This window comes from Anoplophora glabripennis, unplaced genomic scaffold (genome assembly GCF_000390285.2).
Source record: "Anoplophora glabripennis isolate ALB-LARVAE unplaced genomic scaffold, Agla_2.0 scaffold761, whole genome shotgun sequence".
NCBI lineage: Eukaryota > Metazoa > Arthropoda > Insecta > Coleoptera > Cerambycidae > Anoplophora > Anoplophora glabripennis.
In genome coordinates, this window is record NW_019416864.1 from 180588 (window position 1) to 205070 (window position 24483).

The 24483-nt window shown below is 33.4% G+C and overlaps 1 protein-coding gene across 1 annotated transcript in view; it reads left to right on the forward strand.

Annotated features, from left to right (window-relative positions):
- Nucleotides 1-24483, forward strand: part of LOC108914777 (ankyrin repeat and IBR domain-containing protein 1) — a 50992-nt gene that overhangs the window by 10022 nt on the left and 16487 nt on the right. Inside the window, exons 3-8 of the mRNA XM_018720657.1 lie at nt 3927-4153; nt 6838-7017; nt 7122-7290; nt 14026-14183; nt 14386-14619; nt 23400-23580. Of these exons, the coding sequence (XP_018576173.1) occupies nt 3927-4153; nt 6838-7017; nt 7122-7290; nt 14026-14183; nt 14386-14619; nt 23400-23580 (1149 nt within the window). The remainder of the gene's footprint in view (nt 1-3926; nt 4154-6837; nt 7018-7121; nt 7291-14025; nt 14184-14385; nt 14620-23399; nt 23581-24483) is intronic.

Below are 24483 nucleotides of genomic sequence, written 5' to 3' on the forward strand. Positions count from 1 at the left end.
TTATGGCGCTAATTCCTTATTATATTTAAAATAATTCAGGGGGATGCTACTCGGATCTGGTGTTGGTTACAATCATTTCCTTTGGTGGGGTAGTAGTACGGGGTGTATATTTATAGATTTTCCGAGCGTGCATGTGGCACCGTTCCCACAACTCGAGAAAAAAATATTCTTTTATGGCGCTAATTCCTTATTATATTTAAAATAATTCAGGGGGATGCTACTCGGAGCTGATGTTGGTTACAATGTTTTGCCTTGGTGGTCTATATTTATAGATTTTCCGGGCGTGCACTTGGCAACGTAAACACAACTCTAGAAAATAATTTTCTTTTATGACGCTAATTCGTTATTATATTTATAATATTTCAAAGACATCCTGTCGTGATTTAACTAATTTAGTTACTCGCTGTACCCATGTATTGAGTAAATTATATAGGCGTATTTGATATCACCGAGTTCACCGTAGAATGATTAATTAGTTACATACTGCGTCTATTGCGCACACAGCGCATGCGCATGTCTTGCCCCGCCCATAGCTGCGGTTTCATCTATCCCACCTTCAATGTACCATGTGTCATAAATCGTGGCTGGAAATGTGTGGATAACTTCACTCCAATTTGGGAAAGGTACATTTTGTATATATACGTTAATTATTTTCTTCTAAGTATTTTACTGATACCTCATTCGATATATTTGTCACTATATCTATTTTTTCTGAGAACTGATTGTAGTTTCTCGTCTAAATATTATCATTCCCAGGTGTCACGTGATTGAGGCACTAAGATGTTAATTAATAATCTGGTAATCATCTACTTTACAGGTTCCATTTTTTTGACAATTCCTTGGCTTTGATTATATTCGCGATTCCTCTTGATCTAGTTCCTAATCCCTTGAATCCATAAATTGTATAAATGCAACCAGATGAGGAATTCTTGATTCTCTGTATTTAGTTTTTTTCTAAAGTTCCACCTTATCACCTTATCACGATTTTACTGTTGGTTTCTTTCTTTATCCATTTGGTGTTGAGACCTTCGTCGTGCCATAAAATTGAGTGCCAGTTTGATTCAACAACCTCCTCTAGACTTTGTCGTTGTCTTTTGTAATGTATGTTCATTAATTATTCCAGAATTTTTACGCCTTTTGATTAGATACTAATTTTTTCGATCTTTAGATACTTCTGCAATCCTCCACTACCTCTTATTTCTCCTGCAGAGCGACTAAAACATTTTCTTTATTTTTCCTTCTTTTTCAATGTACAATCCAAGTTCCTTTGACAGTGTTGCTAAATAATTTACACCCATAATAACCAATAGCTTTGCTTAAAAGTTCACTGACTATTCAGTGAAGAAAACTCTTCGCTTCTATAGTGGTAATAGCGATTTTTCAAGGACGACTGCTTCAAAGGAAAATATATTTCCAACCCTCTCAACTAAGTCATTATGAAGTAAGTGGCGCCACCTATGCATGCATCAAAAGAGCCTTTTACCTGTACAACTCTGCAACTCATTAAGTTGCTTAAGATTTAATTAAAAATTACTGGAAATCAAAGGAATATTTCTTGCGACTCAGCCGTACTTGAGCGAGCACTTAGGTAAGCAATAATTTCTGATAAAGGGCGACAGTGTTCCAATTATTTCTAGAGTCTTTCTCCACAAATACAACACGTCTTGGTAATTGATAAGACACCGACCTCTATAACGCGGATCCAGTGACCTGAATATTCCTAACCCTTCACCTACTACGACCCACAAACTGGAACGAAAGAAAAGTGGAAAATATTTAGGTTGGTGAAAATTAGCTTTGGGTGGCTTATAGATAAAAACAAGACCTGAAGCGATATAGAAATTACTTAAATATTGATTTCCTTCCATTCGATTTAAATGTTTGTCTTTGTTTGCTTCCGTTGGATTTTCAAAAGAAAGATGTTCTTTAATTTATAAATTGTAATATTTATGTAAAAATACTGATGTAGTAATATGGTTAGTGATCCAAAAGTAACAAATTGCTTATTTTTTAAAAGGTCCAGTAAAATTTTTTTTCGATTTTCTGTCTTTCCGAATACGTGGTTAAAATTAATGATATGACTGAATCATCGTATATACAAAACTCGCCTAAATTTGTACAGCTTCTGTGAATACGCCGATATACATGGCACTGAAAGGCGGAAAAAACTTAATTTTATATTAATTTAATGTTAAAAAACATTTTGAACAACCTTTTTCAATAACTTTTTCCAAAATTTGTATTATGAATGTAAAAATTGAGAACAATATCACAATCTATGCGCGTGCCGTATTGGTGTTTTTAACATCAACAAAATTTTACCATATACTTTTTTATGACACGGTAATTTTTCAAAAACTGCAATAAATTTTATAATACGCTCCACAACCTTTATATTTCCTATTTTTTAAAATAAAATATACTTATATTTTTTAATAAGTCAATTAGTATTAGTCCCGGGTGACTTATGTGGATCATAATGTCTATACCTACCTACCTACTTTAATACTCAATATTTTTTTGTTTTATTTAATTTAAAAAATATATAACAATTTTAATATGTCATTGAGAACAAGATCTTTGAGGATATGTAGAAAAATATGCCCTATCTATTTAAAATAAGAAAATCACACCATCACACTTTACTGAAGAAAAGATGCTTACCTTTATCATACTTTCTATCAAAAGTACTGACCTCAACCTGTGCTTCTACAGATATGAATACATTCTCCCTACATTTTAAAAAATCCTTGAGAATAAGTAGAAACATTTGTTCCACCTATTTAAAATAAGTATATCCCACTTTATTGAAAAAAGATGCTTACCTCCATCATTTCTTCTAACAAAATTACTGACCTCAACCTGTACTTCTAGAGATATGAGTACCTTCTCTCCACCTTTTAACAAATAAGTAGAAAACTATGTTCTACCTATTTAAAATAAGCAGATCACCATTACACATTAATGGAGAAAAGATGCTTACCTGTATCATTTCTTCTACCAAAAGTACTGGCCCCAACCTCTACAGATACAGACACCTTCTCCTCAGCTTTTAAAAAATCCTTGAGGATAAATAGAAAAATATACCCTATCTATTTAAATAAGCAGGTCATACTATCACACTCTACTGAAGAAAATATGCTTTCCTCCATAATTTCTTCTAACAAAATTACTGATCTCAACCTGTACTTCTCCACCTTTTAACAAATCCTTGAGAATAAGTAGAAAAATATGTCCTACCTATTTAAAATAAGCAGATCACACCATCACACTTTACTTTTTTCTACCAAACGTACTGACCTCAACCTGTACTTCGACAGATATGAATACCTTCTCTCCACCTTTTAAAGAATCATTGAGAGTAAGTAGAAAAATATGTCACACCATCACACTTTATTGAAGAAAAGATGCTCTATCATTTCTTCTACCAACAATACTGACCTTAACCTGTACTTTTATACATACGAGTATCTTTTCTCCACTTTGTAATATTGTTAGGATAATATCTATACGAATCCCATAAAAAAATATTCAATACATAAATACACAAATAATTATGTACTAAATAATATCGTGAATATAATACCCAGTTCTGGAACTATTTGTCAATGTCTCCGGTACTACAGTCTCATTTTTCCAACTTTTTCGTTTTCTTCAACACCTGTGTGAGTCATCATCTATATTCTTCATTTATTATGGCCAGCAAGTTTTTCATGTGTGTATTCCTACACCACCTAGTTAAGACGTGATCTATAGTTCCCTAAATCTGTATGTCTAAAAACGACCTCTTTAAGTCTTTTAAAAATCCGTGCACGCGTTTGGAGTATAGTCCTATTCCAGAATATATCTTCATGAGAAGAATTATCCCATAAAAATTATCCCGACTCCATTTCGCGATTACTATAACAGCATTCTCTGCTCCATAGGTATGAAGCACCTCCTCCGCACGTTCTTGAACGACCTGGGTGGGAATCCCAACAAGAAGAATGGCTTGAACGAGACGGTCCTCCACAGCGCCTGCCAGCTGAACCAGACAAAGAGTTTCAGCGCTCAAGAACGCAGAGCGGCGTGCGTCCAGCTCCTGCTTTATTGGAAGGGCGTCTCTTTGAATAACGGCGGCAGGGAAAAAGTCGATCTCGCCGCACAGGACAAGGTAATAAATAATGTCGCGCTTTCGTACATGTGTTTCGTATATTATATTATGTTATAAAGATTATTCTGCCATTCTTTGTTGCAAAAGTCACAACTTAAAGGGTATCAAGCTATTGGCACAACTGAAATGAAGAGGAATACTATTTTAGGGTAACTAGATTTTGCAGCAATCAGTTTAATATTGAATTGCCTTAAAATCAATATACAGGTTGTTAATGAAGTATTATGCCAAACTTTACTTCTTTTAAATTTAAAAAAATAATTAAAATTGATCCATTTTTTCGTATAAAATGATTTTTTTTCTCCTTACAAATATCAACCAAAATTAGGTACTTAATGACTTTCCCTAGATGTCCGACATTAGAAGACAAATTTGTGTTCCAACCAAGCAATTTTATCCCATAAGTTTTGTTAAGTTCAGTCTTTGGGCTAAGTTTTTATCAATCTAAGTCAGGCATTTGAAGATATATTTCAACATATGCAGAATTTTTTAAACGTTTCGAAACCTTTTATCTTTATAACGAAGCGTTTTTGGACAGGAACTTTTTTCGTTGATTATGTTAAAGATTTATAGAGCAATGTACACTTATTTTCCAGTATGGGGTATAATCATATGTATAATTTCAGAATTCAAGTTGAAATCGCCATGAAAAATACTTTAAAAAATGTAATTACATGCACATATATGAAAGAACAAAATATATGATACAATTCGACTGATTGTTAGCTGTCGCGTAAATTATACAGCTGTGATATATTCGCTTGCTGCTAATAATATAATTTGTTATCATTTATTGTTAATTAATGAATCGGTTGTCAAATATAAATGATTTATTCAATATAGCAAATATATTTAAACGAATTGGATATATTATTGTTTACGTTTTTTAAATTAAATAAATACATCGATAACGCAAGTCCTTGACATTATATTTATAACAGGGATCGGGGATCGCTCAATTGAAAAATGCAGTGATAAGAGAAAATTAATAGATATGGTGTCATATTTGGAAATATGACAATCTAGATATAAACAAAGATTGTGTGGAGTGAAAAACAATTTATTAAATACTAACACCTCTGTTATTTTAATAGCTTGGCCTTATTTAATCATTTTTTAAACGAACACCTAAATACTCTAGTGAAAGACTTTCCAGTGTGCTTATACATTGTTTTACTTATTTGTTGTGTCTTCCCTCACCTACCGTATGTAAATTTTCGCTGGAGCATCAAACTGATGAATTTTGGCCGAACCTGTTCAATTTTGACAGTTTATGTCATGAAATCCATAGATTTGACATTATTCTATGGATGAAGCTAAAGCCGACTTTCTGTATATTGTAGCTGTTCCAACATGAACTGCCAAACCGTCAGCGATTTGCTCTAATTGACGTGACCTAGGATACAAATCACGGGACATTGATTTAAAAAGAAAATCTATTTCTGATGATGAAACTGACTCTTTTTTGGTAGTAACATGACAATAAAAAAAATATTGTCAAATCTGTATGTAAAATACGCATCACTTAATACCATGTAGTGGATATAACATATCTCGCGTGATAATTCTGCAAATACCCTAAGTCACGTGACGTGAGAGTAGTTTCATCTCACTTGGCCTATTATCTCTCTCTACATTCCATCGATATACTGTCAAATAGATGATGGAATCACGTCCTGTTTCAAATTCTTTCCTCATATCTTCTATTTCTTTTCTTATAATGGTAATCTCTTTCTTCTTGATTTCTCTATGTTGTTAAATCTGTGATCTACATTTTCGAATCGGTGATCTACATTGTCCAACCGGTTGTCTATTTCTATCTTAATGTTATTTATCTTACTGGCTTGTTCATCTAATTGATTTTTCATTTCACTTTTGATTCCGTCTTTCATATTCCTCATTTCTCTTAAAGCATCATATCCTGTTTTCATATCAAACCTTATTGCATCCAGTGCATCGTTTCCTGTCAGATATCAGATCTTAACGCATTCTGTCTTGTCTTCATATTAGACTTTAATGCATCCAGTGCATTTTGTTCTATTTTTATAACAGATCTTAATACATCTTGTTTTGTTTTCATGTCAGCTTTGATTACCATCGTCATTTCCATTAACTGTTTCAGTGACTCATGTCAGATATTAATACATCTTGTCCTATCTTCATATCAGCCTTCATTACCATCATCATTTCCATTATCTGTTTCAGTGACTCGTCCATTTTTGCTACTTGAGGTCTCGTACTCACTGGCATTCACAGTCTTCTCAAACTAACAATCCACATAATCCCACTTCTGACACAATTTTGCACCGAATTTCCTTTATTTAGCACAATCTAATTACACAGTTTACAAACTGTGACCGATAAGAAAATGTGACCAAACCTTTCAAAAACTCCCCGCGCGCATTTGCGCGGCCGTTTATATATTTTTCGTGATTTCTCGAAATTTCCATGGGTTTCTAAGACCAGTATATAACAATCTCAACTTCTAAGAGCATGATAGAAACAGTAGATATTCTAGAAACATCATGAGACAATAGCACAGCATAAGCAAAGCACACTAGAGCGACTTTTGCTACAATACTATATATAAATTCTGTACTTAGTGTTGCCATTGTTATTTTTTATCGATAATTGTGTTACCATTTTCATTTTTTTTACCTCTTCTTTTCGTTATTTTGTTTTAGGAAGGCAACACTGCTTTGCATTGGGCAGCACAAACAGGTCTAAAGAGATGCGTAGAGTTACTTCTGGCCCACGGTGCCCCACTTTTTGTGGAAAATAATGACAAATTAACACCCTGTGATCTAGCAATGAGAGGATCTCACCACGACATAGCGAGATTACTGGAAAGCAGAATGGTTTTTGTAAGTAATTTGCTAAAGACATTTCTTACCAGGGCTTGTCCCTTAACCTTTTGTTACTTTATATCGAAAAAATCCCATAATAGTTTTTGAAAATCAATTTTTAGGCAGATAACGCTGATGTGGTAAATGAGGACGAAATAATCAGTGACCAAGAAGTTTATAGTGGACTGCGCAGTCAGGATTTACAAGAAGCTAAGGACCAGCTACTTGTTGATACTTCTGATATGTTGAAGATCCCTTTGTTTACAGCAGAAGCATTGTTGAGGGACAATGGTAAGATCCAACAGTTACAAGAAATAAGACAATAGAAAAATAACCGTAATATTTAAAACTAAACACTTTTTCCAATGTATGAAGATATTTTCTTGAAAAAATTTTTCTAAACTTCCAAATTCATTTGACACAACAACGGCACAAATTCCTCCAGGACAATTTTTTTGGTAATGTCATAATTATTGCTCTACATAAAAACATGTATTACGTATTAAATACTTGTTTGACAAAGAGTTTTTCAAAACCTTTAAATTCACCAGCAAACATTCCTTCAGCAATAAATAGCCTGCTTTAATGGATCCGTATAAAAAACTCATCAAATTAATTTTAAATTGTTTTTTTTTTTACTTAGCTCTATACATATTTTATTTTTTTACGCAGTGACCTCCGACCTTTGAGCTATCGGCTTATCTAAAAACGGAGTAGGTCTACATTATAAAAAAATTAATTGTTGTACAAAATTTGCAATGCAGATCATGTGCCATGTCAATCAAATTGTAATCTGAATATTTATAGGCCAGAATAAAGTCGTAGGCGTACAGCGAGTTTTAGGGTGGCTCACTAATTGACCAAATTAGGTCATCACTTTCTTTTCCTGAGAAAGGTTATTTTAATAAGTCCTCGTTAAAATTTATAAAAAAGTTGATCCTGAGAAAATATATCTACTACATTACAGTAAGTTAAAGCAGCGATCTTTAACAACTAGTGATCCAGTGTGCAACTTGAAATAAAATTTTGTGTACAGCTATGGACAAAAGAATGTCTCCAACATAAAATATTTAAAGAGGTTAAAAAATGAATCTAATACACCGTAAAAGAAACTGAAACTAAATTTTCATTCAAAATCAACACAATTTCTTATTAAAACGAGTCCACACCCAATTATTCCGAAATAATCGATACAATTAATACTCAACTGTTCGTTAGCAAAACAAATCTCATGGCATTTAAGTTACATTCCGTACAATATTTAGTCCAGGCTGTATCTTTGCTCCCTCTAGGAACATGACTCTCATTCGATTTTTTTCATAATCTTACTAAAAAAATGACCTTTGTAACATATCCACATGTTGCCAGACGTTACTAATGGTCAAAAATTGTTTTAAACAAATTCGTAATTTTTTATTGTTTCCTGAACAAATAAGTTCCTATGCAACTTTTCTCTAAAATCTACCTTTTTCGAGATATTAACGATTTTTAGTTCGAAAAAACGCGATTTTAACCATTTTCAAATAAACTATATTAAAAATTGCAATTTTTAATGTTGCCAAAATTCTTTAATAACACAGGCCAACAAGGAAAAAATTCCAGAGATCAGACAACACGTTTCCAAAGGCATTTGGCGCGCTGAATCCGAATCTGGCCTCAGAATTGATCCATCACCCTAGGTTTCCGAGATATTCTAACCTAAAAGTGCAAAAAACACGTATTTTTGCTATTTTCAAGGTTATGTAACTTGGCGAAAAAAATTTTTTTTCTCAAAACTGAAAATATCATTGGAAACTACTATCTTTCCCCTTCAAAACGCATTTTTTTATTTGTAAAAAGCTTTATTTTTCGCGGAGATATCGTCGATTAAAGATGATCAGTATAGCTACCTTATTAAACCATGGCTCGACCTATAACACAATTAATGGGTATTAAGGGTTATTGGGTAATAGGGCTTGAAGTTAACCTTCCTGACGATTAGGGCTCACAGCGCTTAGTGTTGTGGGGTTATAGGGCTTGGGATTAACCTTCCAGACATATAGGGCTTGGGGTTAACCTTCCTGACGATTAGGGCTCGCAGCGCTTAGTGTTATTGGGTTATAGGGCTTGAAGTTAACCTTCCTGACGATGAGGGCTCGCTCCGCTTAGTGTTGTGGGGTTATAGGGCTTGGGGTTAACGTTCCTAACAATTAGGGCTAGCAGCGCTCAGTGTTATGGGGTTAGCCATGATGTAATAATATAGCCATACTGGTCATCTTAAATTGACGATATCTCCGCGAAAAATAGAGCTTTTTCCAAATAAAAAAATGCGTTTTGAAGGGGAAAGATAGTCGTTTCCAATGATGTTTTCAGTTTTGAGAAAAAAAATTTTTTTTCTGAAGACTTGTTTTTGTATTATTAATAAAGCGCGTGAGCCGGGTTTCTCGGACGTACTTGGTCGCCTCCGTATACTGCGTCTCTCTCGCACTCACTACATTTTTAATAAAACCCATCACCTTATCAAGACTTCTGTGATAAACCTCATTTTTTACAGTATTATTATCCGACGAGTTTTTTATTACTATTTTAAGTCTTTTTTTCGATTTATTTAACCGACACTTTCAACAGGCTTTTTACATCAATTTTAAGGCAGAACAAAAAACTTCGCTTGCTTTTAAGATTCTTTTAGGGGTTGCGACCCCGTTTTGGGGGTTGACCCTATATCCATGAATTTATAATTAAAAGATGTCCCCCTTGAAAGCAAAATCGACCTGTTTGGGGGTTTTCCGGAAAAACCTGTTGCAAATATTTTAGGTGGCCTATTTTAATTGCTCTACCCTGTATGTTATAATTACGTTTTACTTGTTTTGTTAAATAATGTTAGTCATTTTATTTAACGTCTCGTTAAATTTACAATTATATTTTTTACATATTATAAACTTCAAATGAGATTATAATAAACAATAGTAAATTTTCGAGGTCATAATAATTATGAAATAAAGATAGCATTTAAATGTAAAAATTGAAACATAGTTGGCAAAAAAAAAAGGAAATCATGCCACTGAAAGTTTACTGATCTTTTTCAAACTCCTTTGACATCAAAGTCCCAACGGCATCTGTTTGTACACAACTTTGTGTTTAGAAATGAGTAATATCTACAATAATTTGAGTGATAAATTACCCAGAATTTAACAATAAGATAATTTCACTCATAAATAACTAAATTTACAATATGTTACTTTTTACCATGATTTATAAAGGAACGAATCCAGATTATACTGGAAAATTTTTATTGTCCACAGCTGTACTTTAGACAACCAACCGTAGTAAAAATAAAAGTTGCTTGAAACAGCTAGAAGACTATTGTCAGAAGACTTTAAAAAATGTGTATTACAATTTCATTCCTATGATTGGATTTCACATTTTGTCTTAAAATTACAAAACTTACAAATACAGACAAAATTAAATTAACGATTTTTTTTACGAAATTCACTTATCAACGAACAAGTGCACAAATGAACTTTGAAGCTGGTATTAAAAAGTTTTTTTTTTTAAGTTTTGTGGAAGTTTTTTTTCCAATCTCTTGTGAGTAGAATCCAATGGACTTAAATTGCGCCATCCAAAGGCCACTTGATTGGATGATTTGTGCCTATTCACTTATCTGGGAAGATTTCATTTAAATATTTATAGTCACCACACACTTCAATGCTTCTGGACTTTTCTCTGTGTATAGAGCTAATGTTAAAAACAAACATGCACGTGTCTAAAATTCCCATTTTAGGTCACCCGAAAGAGAAAATAGGTAATCACAAGCGCGTGGTTTTAAACTTGGCAAGTTAATCGTCCTGAGAGTTGACGTCATCGAAATTATTTTTCTCGAAAGAAAGTTCACATTTTTATCGAAAACATTAAATTTATTAGGAGTTTTTCGATACTTCCTCGTGTTGAAAGGATATAAAATGATATGCATAAAGAAAATACTGGTTCGGTCAAGTCTGTTACTAATTTTGTCAACGTTGCCATGGAAAACAAAATACTGTCAATGTTGATGTTCATTATTGACATAAATCATTTGTTTCTATAAAGCGGAATGCTAATTTTCTTCCCTAAATATTACTGCCTACTTTTTCATTGAGTACTAATAAATTTTAATAAATGTAGTTTTGCCCAACTATAATTATAGTCCAAGCATTATGTCACGGATTAACGTTAAATTTGCCGAAATTATTACCTGGACAAAAAAAAATATGACCGTATAGAAAATTAAATTTTAAATTGAGTTTCTTGTTCTTTAAACTCGATCCAAAATGGCGAACATGGTTAAAAAAATCGCATAGTTGCAAAAAACGGTTTTTCTAAAAATAACTAAAAAAATATAGCACCGATTGAAAAATTTTAAATGAGAAAGTTGTAGGTTTCTAAAAGATCTATCGACAGATTTTTTTGTAAGTATCGATTGCTTTGTTAATTTTCGAGTTATATCGAAAAAACCGTAAAAAATCTTCTCTTTTCTCTTCTTCTACAACTCGTTTACATCTACGTTCCCATACTTGCTATTTACTGCAAGCATAGCCCGCGGCAAGACAAAAAAGTACATTTTTGAAAAATTTAAAAACATTAATTATTTTTCGAGATATATCGATTTTTTGAAAATAGGGCGCTCTCGAAAATTGGCTAGATCTTCTCAGCAGATAGCCCTACAGTGACGATTTTTGGTTCATTTTCTTCGTGAAGAGTTATATTATCATGCTGTGAAAAAATGTTGACGACGTTATTAATTTTAAGGATCAAAAAATGACTGAAAAAGTTGCACTTTTTTTGGGTATGTTTTTTTCAAATAACTATTTCAATTTTTATTTTATGAAAATGACTTTTAAAGAAAGAAACTGCTGACATTTTTTCACGAATTAAAAAAAAATTTTTTTCTATGACCTTCTGGAGCCGAAATAATTTTTTATTTTAAAAAAAAATTAAAGACGCAATTAACATTTTACAATGATGCGCTTGATGGAGGTTAATATCGAATACTTATATTTTCAAAAAAAAAATAGTAGGATATGGTTATTTGATTATTAGTATTAGTAGTTGAGTAATAAAACTGAAGCGTGCCAAGCTCTGAGTGCGTCAGCTGGACCGGACGGAGAAGTAGGGGGAAGCGGCGCGCGCTCTCTTTGAAAACTGATGACGTGCAGTCTAAATGGCTCGCGCTTGCAAAATCTTTAATATCTCGGCTTTTTAAATAAAAAAATTGTCTCGGCTCCAGAAGGTCCTAGAAAAACATTTTTTTTTTTTAAATTCGTGAAAATATGTCAGCAATTTCTTTCTTTAAAAGTTTTCATAAAATAAAAATTGAAATAGTTATTTGAATAAAACACCCAAAAAAAGTGCAAGTCAGTCATTTTTTGATCCTTAAAATTAATAAAATCGTCAACATTTTTTCACAGCATAATAATATAACTCTTTACGAAGAAAATAAACCGAAAATCGTCACTGTAGGGCTATCCACTGAAAAGATTTAGTTAATTTTCGAGAGCGCCTTTTTTTTCAAAAAATGGATATATCTCGAAAAAGAATTAATATTTTTAAATTTTTCAAAAATGTACTTTTTTGGCTTGCCGCGGGCTATGCTTGCAGTAAATAGCAAATAAGGCAACATAAATGTAAACGAGTTATAGAAGAAGAGAAAAGAGAAGATTTTTAACGGTTTTTCCGATATATCTCGAAAAGTAAAAAAGCAATCGATATTTACAAAAAATCAGTCGATAGATCTTTTTAAAACCTACAACTTTGTCATTTAAAATTTTTCAATCGGTGCTATATTTTTTTAGTTATTTTAGAAAAACCGTTTTTTGCAACTATGCGATTTTTTTTAACCATGTTCGCCATTTTGGATCGAGTTTAAAGAACAAGAAACTATTTAAAATTTAATTTTCTATACAGTTATATTTTTTTTGTCCAGGTAATAATTTCTGTAAGCATTTCTCTATAATGCTTGGACTATTATGTGTTAATAGTGAATATAAATATCGGATTCAGTTGCTTTCCTTCGCATAATCAATATAAAATTGTTCTGTTACTGTTTAATTTCTCTAGAGATCTATATTGTTTGAAAGAAGAGATACCTATTGAATAATTTTTGTAACAAAACTTGGTGAGAAAAAGATCTTCCACTAGTTGCAAAAAAATTATTATGATATTGGGAATATACCTACTTTCCATGACGTCATGGCCCGGAAGCAGTACCTAAATTTAGCCCTATAGAATTTTAAATCAGGTACTTATAATATGATGCCCTGTTTGCTCTTTTCATTTTCCTGGAATGACGGCCAATCAGTTCTCGGTAATCCACTTTGGGAATTACTGAGATAATTTTAACTATTGGGGCCAAATTGAGTCTACAAGTATTTTCCTTACATACAAATAGCAAGAATACAAATTTTTTTAAATACTAATTAGAAATAATAAAACATTTCATAAATTCGTATTATTTTTTTATTAGGTACAACTTTTTTAAATCATTTATTAACAAAAATTGTTGGATATTTTGTGCCGTATTGACTTTTATACTGTTATAACTTCCCCAATAGATATTTTCAAAGCGTTCAGAGCCGTACTCAAAAATTTTAAATGATAGCTAAAACAAGCTAAAAACCTTTTTATAATAGCAATATCATCTAATTCAGAATTAAAAATAACTTTAGATTTTTTCATAAAAATAGCAGCGACGTATTTAAAAAAATTGACTTGATGTAAAAATGTTGACAGCTTTGGATAGAGCGAAAGTGGTAAATATGCAATTTATTTTAAAAATCGTTTTCACATAAAGCCAGAAAAAAATAAAACGATTTTGAAAATTTTCGGGTTTTTCCGGATATCTCTGGAACTACCCGGAACTTTAAAACTTTTTAAACGGCGTATTATTAGATATAAAATAACAACTTTTTCCTAATTTGAACCACCCCGCATCTCTTACCGTTTCCTAGATCCTAATGCTATCCCATCCTTATCTTGGACACACTGTATTATACTTTCGAACCTTATTTCCAGAATGGTCCAGGGAGTTGTTATTAGAGAAGTGGATGAGAGACCCTGTGGAGTGTTGCCAATTAGCTGGTGTTCAAGCACCGTCATCAGTTTTACAACACGCTGGGTCTGTAGAGTCGAGTATATCCACCGAAACTACGGGAGAAGTCAATGAAGTTATGGTATGTCTGAAAATTGAAAATATAAATAAATGTAATATTGAGGATCAATTTCCTATGCATTGTTTTTTAAATATAGAGGATACGAGTAATTACTAAGATACTTTAAAACGTTTGGCGAAGAAGAAAATTTGCTAGCTTATAAGTTCACCAACATATTTCTAGAACAGATGCGTTTTTCTAATGAAAGATTCTCTTCTTCCAGTGCGAGATCTGTCTCTTCACCATTTCAAACTGGGAGCAACCGGTGAAAATGTCCTGCAAGCACTCGTTCTGTAAGATTTGTTGGAAGAGTTATCTCACCACGAAGATCCAGGACGGTGACGCCCACAACATACTTTGCCCTGCTTATCAGTGCCACATTTTGGTGCCTGTGGAGCTGATTGAGAAACTGGTCACGCCAGATATGGCTAGGAGATACCTTCAGTTCGACATAAAGGTAAGTGCTGTAGACGAGCTAAATATTTCATACTTATAGTCTCGAACAGTGTGAATATTTAAATTATGTAGCTATAGATATATTTCTTTCCTTAACAGTTTTGGAGTAGCTGTATGAATCCTTTAGTGGCTAGGAAAAACTACAATTTATTCTTATGATTCCTAATTGGGTGAACAATGACTCTCCAAAGTTGTATTTTGTTGGAAAATGAAATACAAATCTTCAAAGTTCGTTCCTTCTCCATTTGTACACATTTAGTGCAACCTAATTTTCTGTTAACTAAATCGAATGTCATTTAAAGTGTTTTTATATTCCAGTTTCCTCTAGCCGTTCAATTAAACTTTATCAGTAAGTTATAAACTTGAGAGGGTATGAAAATCTTTATATTCCCCTGCGCTCAGAGAAAATTGAATCAGCACTTGCAATCTAATACTACAGGCGTCGAAAGCAGTGGTTGCTTTGCACTCAAAAGCAGACTGCAGCTTAATTAACGGTTTACGGTTTAGTGAGGTTCAAACTAAATTTTATTAGGGAGTTACATTGTGTGAACAAAATTTTAGCACCAGTGAACAAAGTATTACATGATTTAATTAATAATATTCTCTTTCAAAATTTTTCATTAATTGAGTCAGTTACAAAAAGGCAGTACATTTTTTTCTGTTAAATTTAAACAACACTCAAAGTGTTTTGTATTTTTGTACATCATTACTATACTTACATGATTCCTTAACACTTCTAGTGCTTATGGACTAAAAATTTTATGAACTGACTGTAAATATGATTTTTATCTGTGATAATTTATTTTGAAGACAATGTAAACTCAATACAAAAAATTATAAAAGTATCTTTATTCTGTTGTGACTAAGGCGTTTCGAAGATAGTTATTATTGGCTTTGCAAACTCCACTTCTACTGTTTTCGATGTATCTTTCATTTTCTCCTTATGATGTTAATACAGCAGCAAGTTTTTTATGGGGTCAATTGGTCAAGGTTTTGATTTAGAGATTAGCAATCAGCATATACCTGTTTTAACCTTCTACTGGCGGCAAGCACAATGAATACTAAAAATACTAGAATGTGCCACACAGCGTAATATGCCAGTGACAAGGTCAATAGAAATATGTTTGGTGATGAGAAGTAGGAATAGATGTGCGGAAGTGAAGCATTCGGAACGAGAGAGAGGCAGAGCACAAACCTAAAAATATTGAATTATTTGCGTGCATATATTTTTATATTTTTATATTATATTAATACATATGTTGGATTTAAATAACAGAAATGAATTAATGTTAATAATAAACGTACAAGAAAATATGGCTTTGCCTATAAATGCAATAAAGTTAACTTAGATGAAAACATTGCAAATTAATTTTTCACAAATAATGAACACATTAGCACAGCTTAATAATATAACACTCGAAGGGATTAAGAAGATTTACTAGAAATATCACTTTCAACTTCTGCACGTTTATGATGCATCAGCAAGGTTTTTCCATAGTCGCTGAAATAATCTCGATCGGATTTAAATCCGGATGATATATGCTTACAGCCTTGGAACCAACAACAAGAATCAAAATAATATCAGAGTGAGCCTAAGGGTTCTGAGCGCCAATCCGCCCCGACAGAGTTTAGCCCTAGAACAACAAAGGCAGGTCAAAGGTTCCTAGCTAAAGCTAAGAAAGAACAGTGTTGTCTATAACTGTATTGTTTCCTTCCCACTTCTTCTTCTTCTTCTTTTCCAAGTGGTCGGTTCTGATAAGTCCCATGGCACCGCGGCCTTTATTAGGTCTATTGTGCGTTCCACTACTTAGTCCTATTCATCAAGTAGTTTTGTCCTTTTAACAAAGTCCAAAACCTTCCATGCTGACACGTCTCTCAGCTCCTTGAGTTTCAAATAGGGTGTCCCCAGGAGCGTCATTCTACTACGTGCAAATCCCGGGCACTCGCCAATGATATGCAGAGAAGTTTCATCTGCCGAGTCACATCCTCGACAGACCGGACTGTCTACAAGCTTTAGCTTATGCAGATGTTTCCTAAAGTGACAGTGTCCCGTTATCAGTCCCGTCATGCGTCACTTTCCTGAACCGGATTTTATTCAAGCTCAGTAACTCATTTGCTCTTTTCTTCAAAGGATATTCTATGAGCTCCTTAGAATGGCTATGCCCTGGCCTTGAAGTCCAGTATTTCCTGTGTTCTGTTTCAGTTCATTTTCCCAGAGCCCGACTTCTTTCCCACTTAATAATATTGGTTTCTATTTTGTTTCGTATCTCTTGAAGGCTTACTCCTTCTTGTTTTTCTTACTTTTCTCTTCTTCGGTGGGTACCATTCGAAACATTTGTACTTCTTCAGCAACTTCTTTAATTTCTTTTATTTTCAATAATTTTAATCTTTTATTATTTACTGTTACTCTCTTTTGATCCATTAATATTTAAGGCTTAGAATATTATTCTATTTCCAACTTTGAAGGTTGATAGTTTAGTTAACTAAATCCTCCACATAATTGTGGTTATACTTGGAATATGCATATTATTGCATATACGTCATTATTGATGTAATTCTTGTGTGTATCCTGTGGAGATTGTTTCCAACCGTGTGACTTAAAAATACAAACGCATAACAGTTTACTTCATTTGTATCGTCTATGTTACGTTATCTAGCAAGCCTTGCCTTAGTGGCTGTCGATTGCTTCAGCAAAACACTTTGGGCATGTTTCCGACTCTTTTCAGTTTTGAAACATTTTTGTTGTTGCCATTCTGTGGTCTGAGAAGCTCAAAATGTTCTCCCTCTATAGATCTTCCTGATATCAGATAATTACTTTTAGCATGCTTGATTTTATTTACTATCGTTGGTGTGCCTCTTACTTTTATTTCTTCCGTAGCGATTTTTGTTTATATGCACTGAGCCTCGATATTACTTATTTCCGCATTTTCAATAAAGTCATGGTTTTGGAGATCACCAGATTCGACGTATATATTTTAGTGCCTCTTCTCTTACCTTCCCATTAAAATAAGTGATCATATAGCTGTAGACTTTCACTGTAAAAAAATCGGTGTGAGTGAAAGTAATAATGGTTCGGAGTAAATCCATTGAGTGAAATTATAGAGCACATTTTCACTCAATATTGGTCATTTTGGTCATTTTACTCATTTGTGATTGTATTTAAACTAAAACTGAGTACTTTCACTCAAATATAGGTACTCCTTAAATAAATTCTTCACGTAAACTCGTATATGGTGCACTTGTACTTAAATCAGGTTAATGTCCTCATTACTGAGTGAGTTTAATTGCAAGTATATTAATTTCGACTAAATTGAATGGCGCCGTGAAGATGGCACCACATACATATTGCTTCTGTAATCTCGACCACAGTTGATAGCGGCCCGTTAGATGCTTCAGAAAAGCGTGATCGGCAGGAGAACAGGCCTTAGCCGACGGGTCTCAGCCAGGTCGGGAGGAGGCCCTGCAAAATGAATTAATTTCAACACTATGCTAATTAATCATTTATGATTGACGTATTTTTGCACTCAATATTTAGTTAATTAAAAACCAAGTCGGTGTAAAAAGCGACTCAATAATAGTTAAATTTAAATCATATTAGAGAAAAAGTCAACTCCAAACTGGTTTTATGTACTCAGAAGTCAAAAGTCGCTCAATTGATACTTGTAGTAAGTAACTTGGAGTAAATCTCACTTATTTCTGATCCAATAGTTTCACTCAGTTGTACTCATACTAATAGAGTGAACATTTCACTCAATCGGGTGTAGACAGACACTGATACATTACTGAGTAAAATTGAGTGAAATTTGAGTGAAATTTTTTTACAGTGTACTGATATAAAAATACAATTTCCGTCACCAATTATGTCGGATCTAATGATATGTCATTTTCGGAAAAAGATTCTGCTGTAGCGTTCTGATCGAGAGTGCCTCTTTTCCTAGGCTTTTCGTTCGTGTCCTCCTATTCCCATGGGTATACAAGTTTTGTCACACGAGGAGTATTTTTAATTTGTACATAGCTTTCTGCCAAAGCGATGTAGGCATTTTAATATTCGGAGAGATGCGCCCGATAAAAGAACTGGCAGATCCCATTATTTCTATTATTATTTTCCTAAAAACAGTTTATTGTAAGCTTCCCCGCTCAATATCAGCTGATGTTACAAGCGTATAAAAAATTCACGGTTCTTTAACATGAAAATACACCATGGTCTTGTTGCAACCCAAACTTCGGACAGAGCTAAATAATTCAAGTATAAACTCCCAATCCCCTACCGCGACGTCGATATAGTTTAATTCATTAGAAACGCGATGAATTCATCTGTGAATTTTATCGCTACTGCGGGGCCCGCATCGAGTTTGAGTTAAATTTGCATAACGAGGGTACTTCACTTTTAAAAGGCGCTGAGAAGTCGATGCTACGGCGTAAATATGTACATAAGCCTATAAAGAAGTGAAAAAAGTAAATGTCGATCAATCGAAGCGCTCTTTGAACGCTTTAACTTACCAATTTATTCCGGTTCTGGGTTCCGATTAAACGAATGGATTCGAAATTTAAAGAAAATATTTTATTTCGATTGCTTTTCAGAGTTTTTCAACCATGATTTCAGAAATTGAGACCAGACAATGTACATAAAACAAGGAAATAAATAAGAGTACTCGTACATACTACGAAAAGAATACAAGTTTAAATCTATTATTCAATAACACAGCCAACAAAAAAAGAAAAGTAGTCTGTACTTTGCGACATGTTATCTGTAGTATTTTTGCCTCCTGATTACGAATCCGGTGTCAGAATTGAGCTATCGCATTTTAGGATTTCCTAACCTCAAAAAGCAGGTAAAAAATAGCAAAATTTCATGAAAAAGTGCTAAGAAAAATACAATTTTTTTTTCTATATTCAAATGTTCATTTATATAATTATTATTAAGACCCCGCCCAACGTGAATCCGCGGTCAGCATTAATGGTTCTTTTTCTAACCTCAAAAAAACGGGTCAATTAAAGTCAGATATCATGAATTTTCAAACACTAACAGATTCACGCCAAATTTGGTATACGGGGGTTTTCGGGGTCGCTGACTACGGATCCGAGGTCAATTTTGCAAAATTCAAGATGGCGGATCCAAAATGGCCGACCAAAATTTCAAATAATAACGGAACCGCAGCAAATTTGGTATACGGGGGTTTTCGGGGTCGCTGACTACGGATCCGAGGTCAATTTTGCAAAATTCAAGATGGCGGATCCAAAATGGCCGACCAAAATTTCAAATAATAACGGAACCGCAGCAAATTTGGTATACGGGGGTTTTCGGAGTCGCTGATTACGTATTCGAGGTCAGAATTGCGAAACCCATTTTGTAATATTTTATTTTATAACGTGAGTACCCAATCATGTGTCATCTACTTTTTTTCGGCTATATCTTGTTCTTTTTTCTGTAAAAGATCTGTTCACGGGTTGAATTTTGTAAATTTGATCTCGGAAAACCCCCGTATACCAAATTTGGCGCGAATGTGTTATTTTTTGAAATTTTGGTCGGCCGCCATCTTGAATTTTGTAAAATTGACCACGAATTCGTGATCAGCGACCCCGAAAACCCCCTTATACCAAATTTGATGCGAATCTGTTATTGTTTGAAAATTTGGTCGGCCATCTTGGATCCGCCATCTTGAATTTTGCAAAATTGACCTCGGACCCGTGATCAGCGATCCCGAAAACCCCCGTACACCAAATTTGGCGCGAATTTGTTATTTTTTGAAAATTCGTGATATTTGACCTTAATTGACCCGTTTTTTGAGGTTAGAAAAAGAACCATCAATTCTGACAGCTAATTCACGTTCGACGGAGTATTAACTATATAAATGAATATTTGAATATGGAAAAAAAAATTTTCTAGTGTTCCTAGCACTTTTTTGTGAATTTTTGCTATTTTTGACCTGTTTTTTGAGGTTATGAAATTCCTGTGATAGCTAAATTCTGACAATGGATTCATGATCAGGAGGCAAAAATACTACTGATAACATACGTCGCATGAAAAGTACAAACTACTTTTCTTTTTTGTGTGGCTGTGTAATTTTTGTGCACACAATTTTTACAATTATACAGGGTGTTACAAATTAGTAGGTCAGCCCGTTAACCACTTATTTTTTGAACTAAAATAATGGGACTATTCTTATGTCACTTTTTATTTCAGAGCCCCATTTTCAAAATACTGGGTGTCAAAATTAAAATTTAAAAAACGATTTTCATTTATATTTATTTGAAATTTAGCACATATTTTGATCTTAAGTCGGCACACTTTTTGTGTAATTTTGGTTTAAATTATCAAAGCGCGAACGTAGGGGAGGGAGATTTCAGTACCTATCTATGGACACCCTATTCTTTTTTGTACGCCTCTGCTTTACGGATATTTTTTTTAGATGTTGATTTTTATTTTTAATTTTTTCACTCTTGTAAGATTTTGATTTAGAGCCTCGTTTACGAGATATTGTAACTTTTTTGGAAACGCGACATCGAATTAGTCGACATTAGACTTTATTTTTTAAGGCTATATGAAAGATTTAGTCATTATTTATTTCAATTTACTGAATAAAATGGAAATGATCATCACGATCAACGCTATTTAATTTGAGCTAAATCTAACACATCTAGAAACGTTGCAATATCTCGTACAGCAAGCCCCAAATCAAAATATGTGGTTCCAGCCTACTCTTTACCTCGTTCATTTCGTTTCTTTAACTGTTGTTTAGTTAGTATTGGTACCATTGGAAATGGAAATTTTGCTTAAAACCCTAAAAATTGTCTAACGTCGACTAAATTTATATCGCGTATCTAAAAAAGTTACAATATTTGGTAAACCGAGCCCCAAATAAAAATCTTACAACAGTGAAAAAAACATAATAAAATTCCGCTTTATCTAAAAAAAATATTCGGAAAGCCTAGGCGTACTCAAAAAAAAATAGGGATGGGCACTGCAACCCCCCCTCCCCTCCGTTCGCGTTTGATATTTTAAATCAAAATTACACAAAAAATGTGCCGACTTAAGATCAAAATATGTGCTATATTTCAAATAAATACATACTACATAAATCTACAATGACCGGAGTTATCAATGAAAATCATTTGGCATAAGAAAAGTTCCATTATTTTATTCCAAAGAATATGTGGTTAACTGCTTGACCTATTAATTTTCAACACCCTGTATATTATACATATTATACTTACAAGGGCAAATATGGTGTTTATATTTAATGGATGAATATGGCAAATCACGATCATCTCGAATTTTATAAAATGCCAAATTTCAAAAAGCCTAAAAAACTTTCCAAATAGAAATGCCCAATTATTGGAACGTAGGGAAATTAAGAACAGAAAAAGAGAGAGATTTTTATCCGGAGTGAATTTTTGTAAATCTTTGTTATTCTAATGTGCCTTCAAAATCCAATAATATACTTAAGGAATGACGACATAACACAGGAGATGTTTCTATTGACGCCTGCTGATCTACATATTTACTTTGCTGCTATTGTATATATATAATTAGCTACAATTTTAAAACAGCTTACTTCATTTTATTGTTTTTAGATCATTTAAAATATACATATTAAGAATACATATAAATTGTTGAAATCAACCGATTATAGTAAAAAATCCATCAAATAGAAATTTAACCTTTGGTTACTACGTTTACATAAAATTTTTACAAATACAACTAAGATCTCAAATATGATCTTCTGGTGAACATTTGGATGTCGAAGACTTATTATTATATTTTTGGTATCCCCATCCCTAAAAACAGCCCTTATTTTTTTTTTACGTGTCTGTATTGTCTATCTAATATAGATGAAATTGCTTCAGAATTTCACACTTATATTTGGAGGAGGAACTACTTACTGAAGACAGGGTATCCCAGAATTAAGTGCAAAAAGTTTAATCACACAAACAACTCATTGAAACAACAACTTTTGTTTAATACTTTTTTCGAAAATCTACATGTGTGTCCAATATTTTTTACTCATTAAAATAACAATAATGGACCCCCTCTAGGTTAAAGAAATATCTCTTAGTTTTGAAGATAACAACTTTCTTCAAATTCACCAAAAAGAAATTAACCTTTTCATTATGTCAAGTTTACACTTATTTTACTAAATTAAATGTATGTGGTTTTTTTTGATCAGATGTTCTTTTCCCAATTCCTTAAGGAATTGTTTCATAAGTCCAAGTTTTATGTGTAGTAGAGGAAGCAGAACCTTGGATGGATCTAGCAAAGGTGCCTGAATCTGATAGTATGAAGAATGTCTTCAAAATATTCAGAGCACAAGTGAAGAATCTGCAGAGATTTCAAAATCATTAGTGTTATCTTGGGACAGCAATCAGGATTTACCAAGCATATTTGTTTTCTGTGTTTATGGAATAATAGAGATAGAAATAGGCAAAAAAACTTAGCGAACCGATCTGATCGAAAGAACACACCACTTTTTTCTTTTGTGTGCTTGTGTATTAGATAAAAGTTGTTACTTTTGATGAGTTAAATACATGGTTAAACATATTTTGGCACTTACATAATTTTAACACTTTCTCTGCATACCAAACCCAACATTTCCTTAAAATTACGAGGAAAAACATTTATTGGTTTTTAAGTGTATGAGCCACTGACTCTAGTCTAGCACTCTATTTACTGATGTTACGTTATACTAAAGGCATCCCAGAATCTGTGCCATAATTGTATAAATAGAATAGTAATAAATTCATTAAGTCCGGAATAATCCCATCATCACTGTTTCCTTAAAGGCGTTCGTGGAGAGCAATAAGAGCATCAAATGGTGCCCCATCGCGGGCTGCGGGAGGGCCGTGCGGCTCCCCGAAGCGGAACAAATCGGGAGCAGCAGGACTACCAACAACAAGCTGGTGCCGATCACGTCGCACGCTGTGGACTGCGGCAACGCCCACTTCTTTTGCTGGGAATGCTTGGGTGAGTAGATGAAGACTTAGTTGTATTTGAGGCTTTAGCCTCTATATAAAACGTGACCCTGTTTCGGTGCCTGCGTTCCAATTATGTGGAAGGATGTTAAGGATAACGTCTACTCTTCCAATAAGCCGCACGAATCCTTGGAGGTTTTATTGCATGTAGCCATTTTATATTCGCCGCAAAATATACCTAGTTACTTTTAGAAAGATATTAATGAACACTGCAATTGTAATTATATTCTAGATTTTTCGAATATAAGAAAAAATATACAGAGGGCTCCATTTGAAATTCCTCTATGTCTTCTATAATCATTCAGATCATCTATTTTTAGATCTTTTCGCCGTCTTCTAAACTAATTGTTTGTAGAAAAAAATTGAACGGTTATAATAAAATGACAGCTATCGAAAATTTAGTTTTCTGGTGGAACTTCCTTTAATATATTCTTCAGGGCGTAGTACAATTTTAAGAGTACAATATCCGTACAAAATTAAACAAAAAATGTATATAACTCTTTGTCTGGAAATTAACCGTTTCTGAGAGACAAGCTTTTGATCTTTTCGAAAAAAAATCCACTTATGTAAACATCTTAAAAACGCGTACTACTAGGTTCACAAATTTTATAGAGGAATATTTAGACATATACAGGATGTCCCGAAATTCATGCAACAAAATTTGGTTATAGATTCTTAAGACAAATTTAGGGGACCCGTATTTTTTCTTTTTGCCAACTGACCCACTCTTTCGGAGTTACAGCCCCCTGAAATCTGCTCCTAAGAAGTCTTTTTTATATCTCAAAACCATGTTGTACGAGAATCACTAAATTTGGTACACAGGGGTTTTATGAGATGTGGAATCTCACAGTGCTACGCTTTTTGGCGAGAAACCCCCTTAAGACACTTTTTGGTG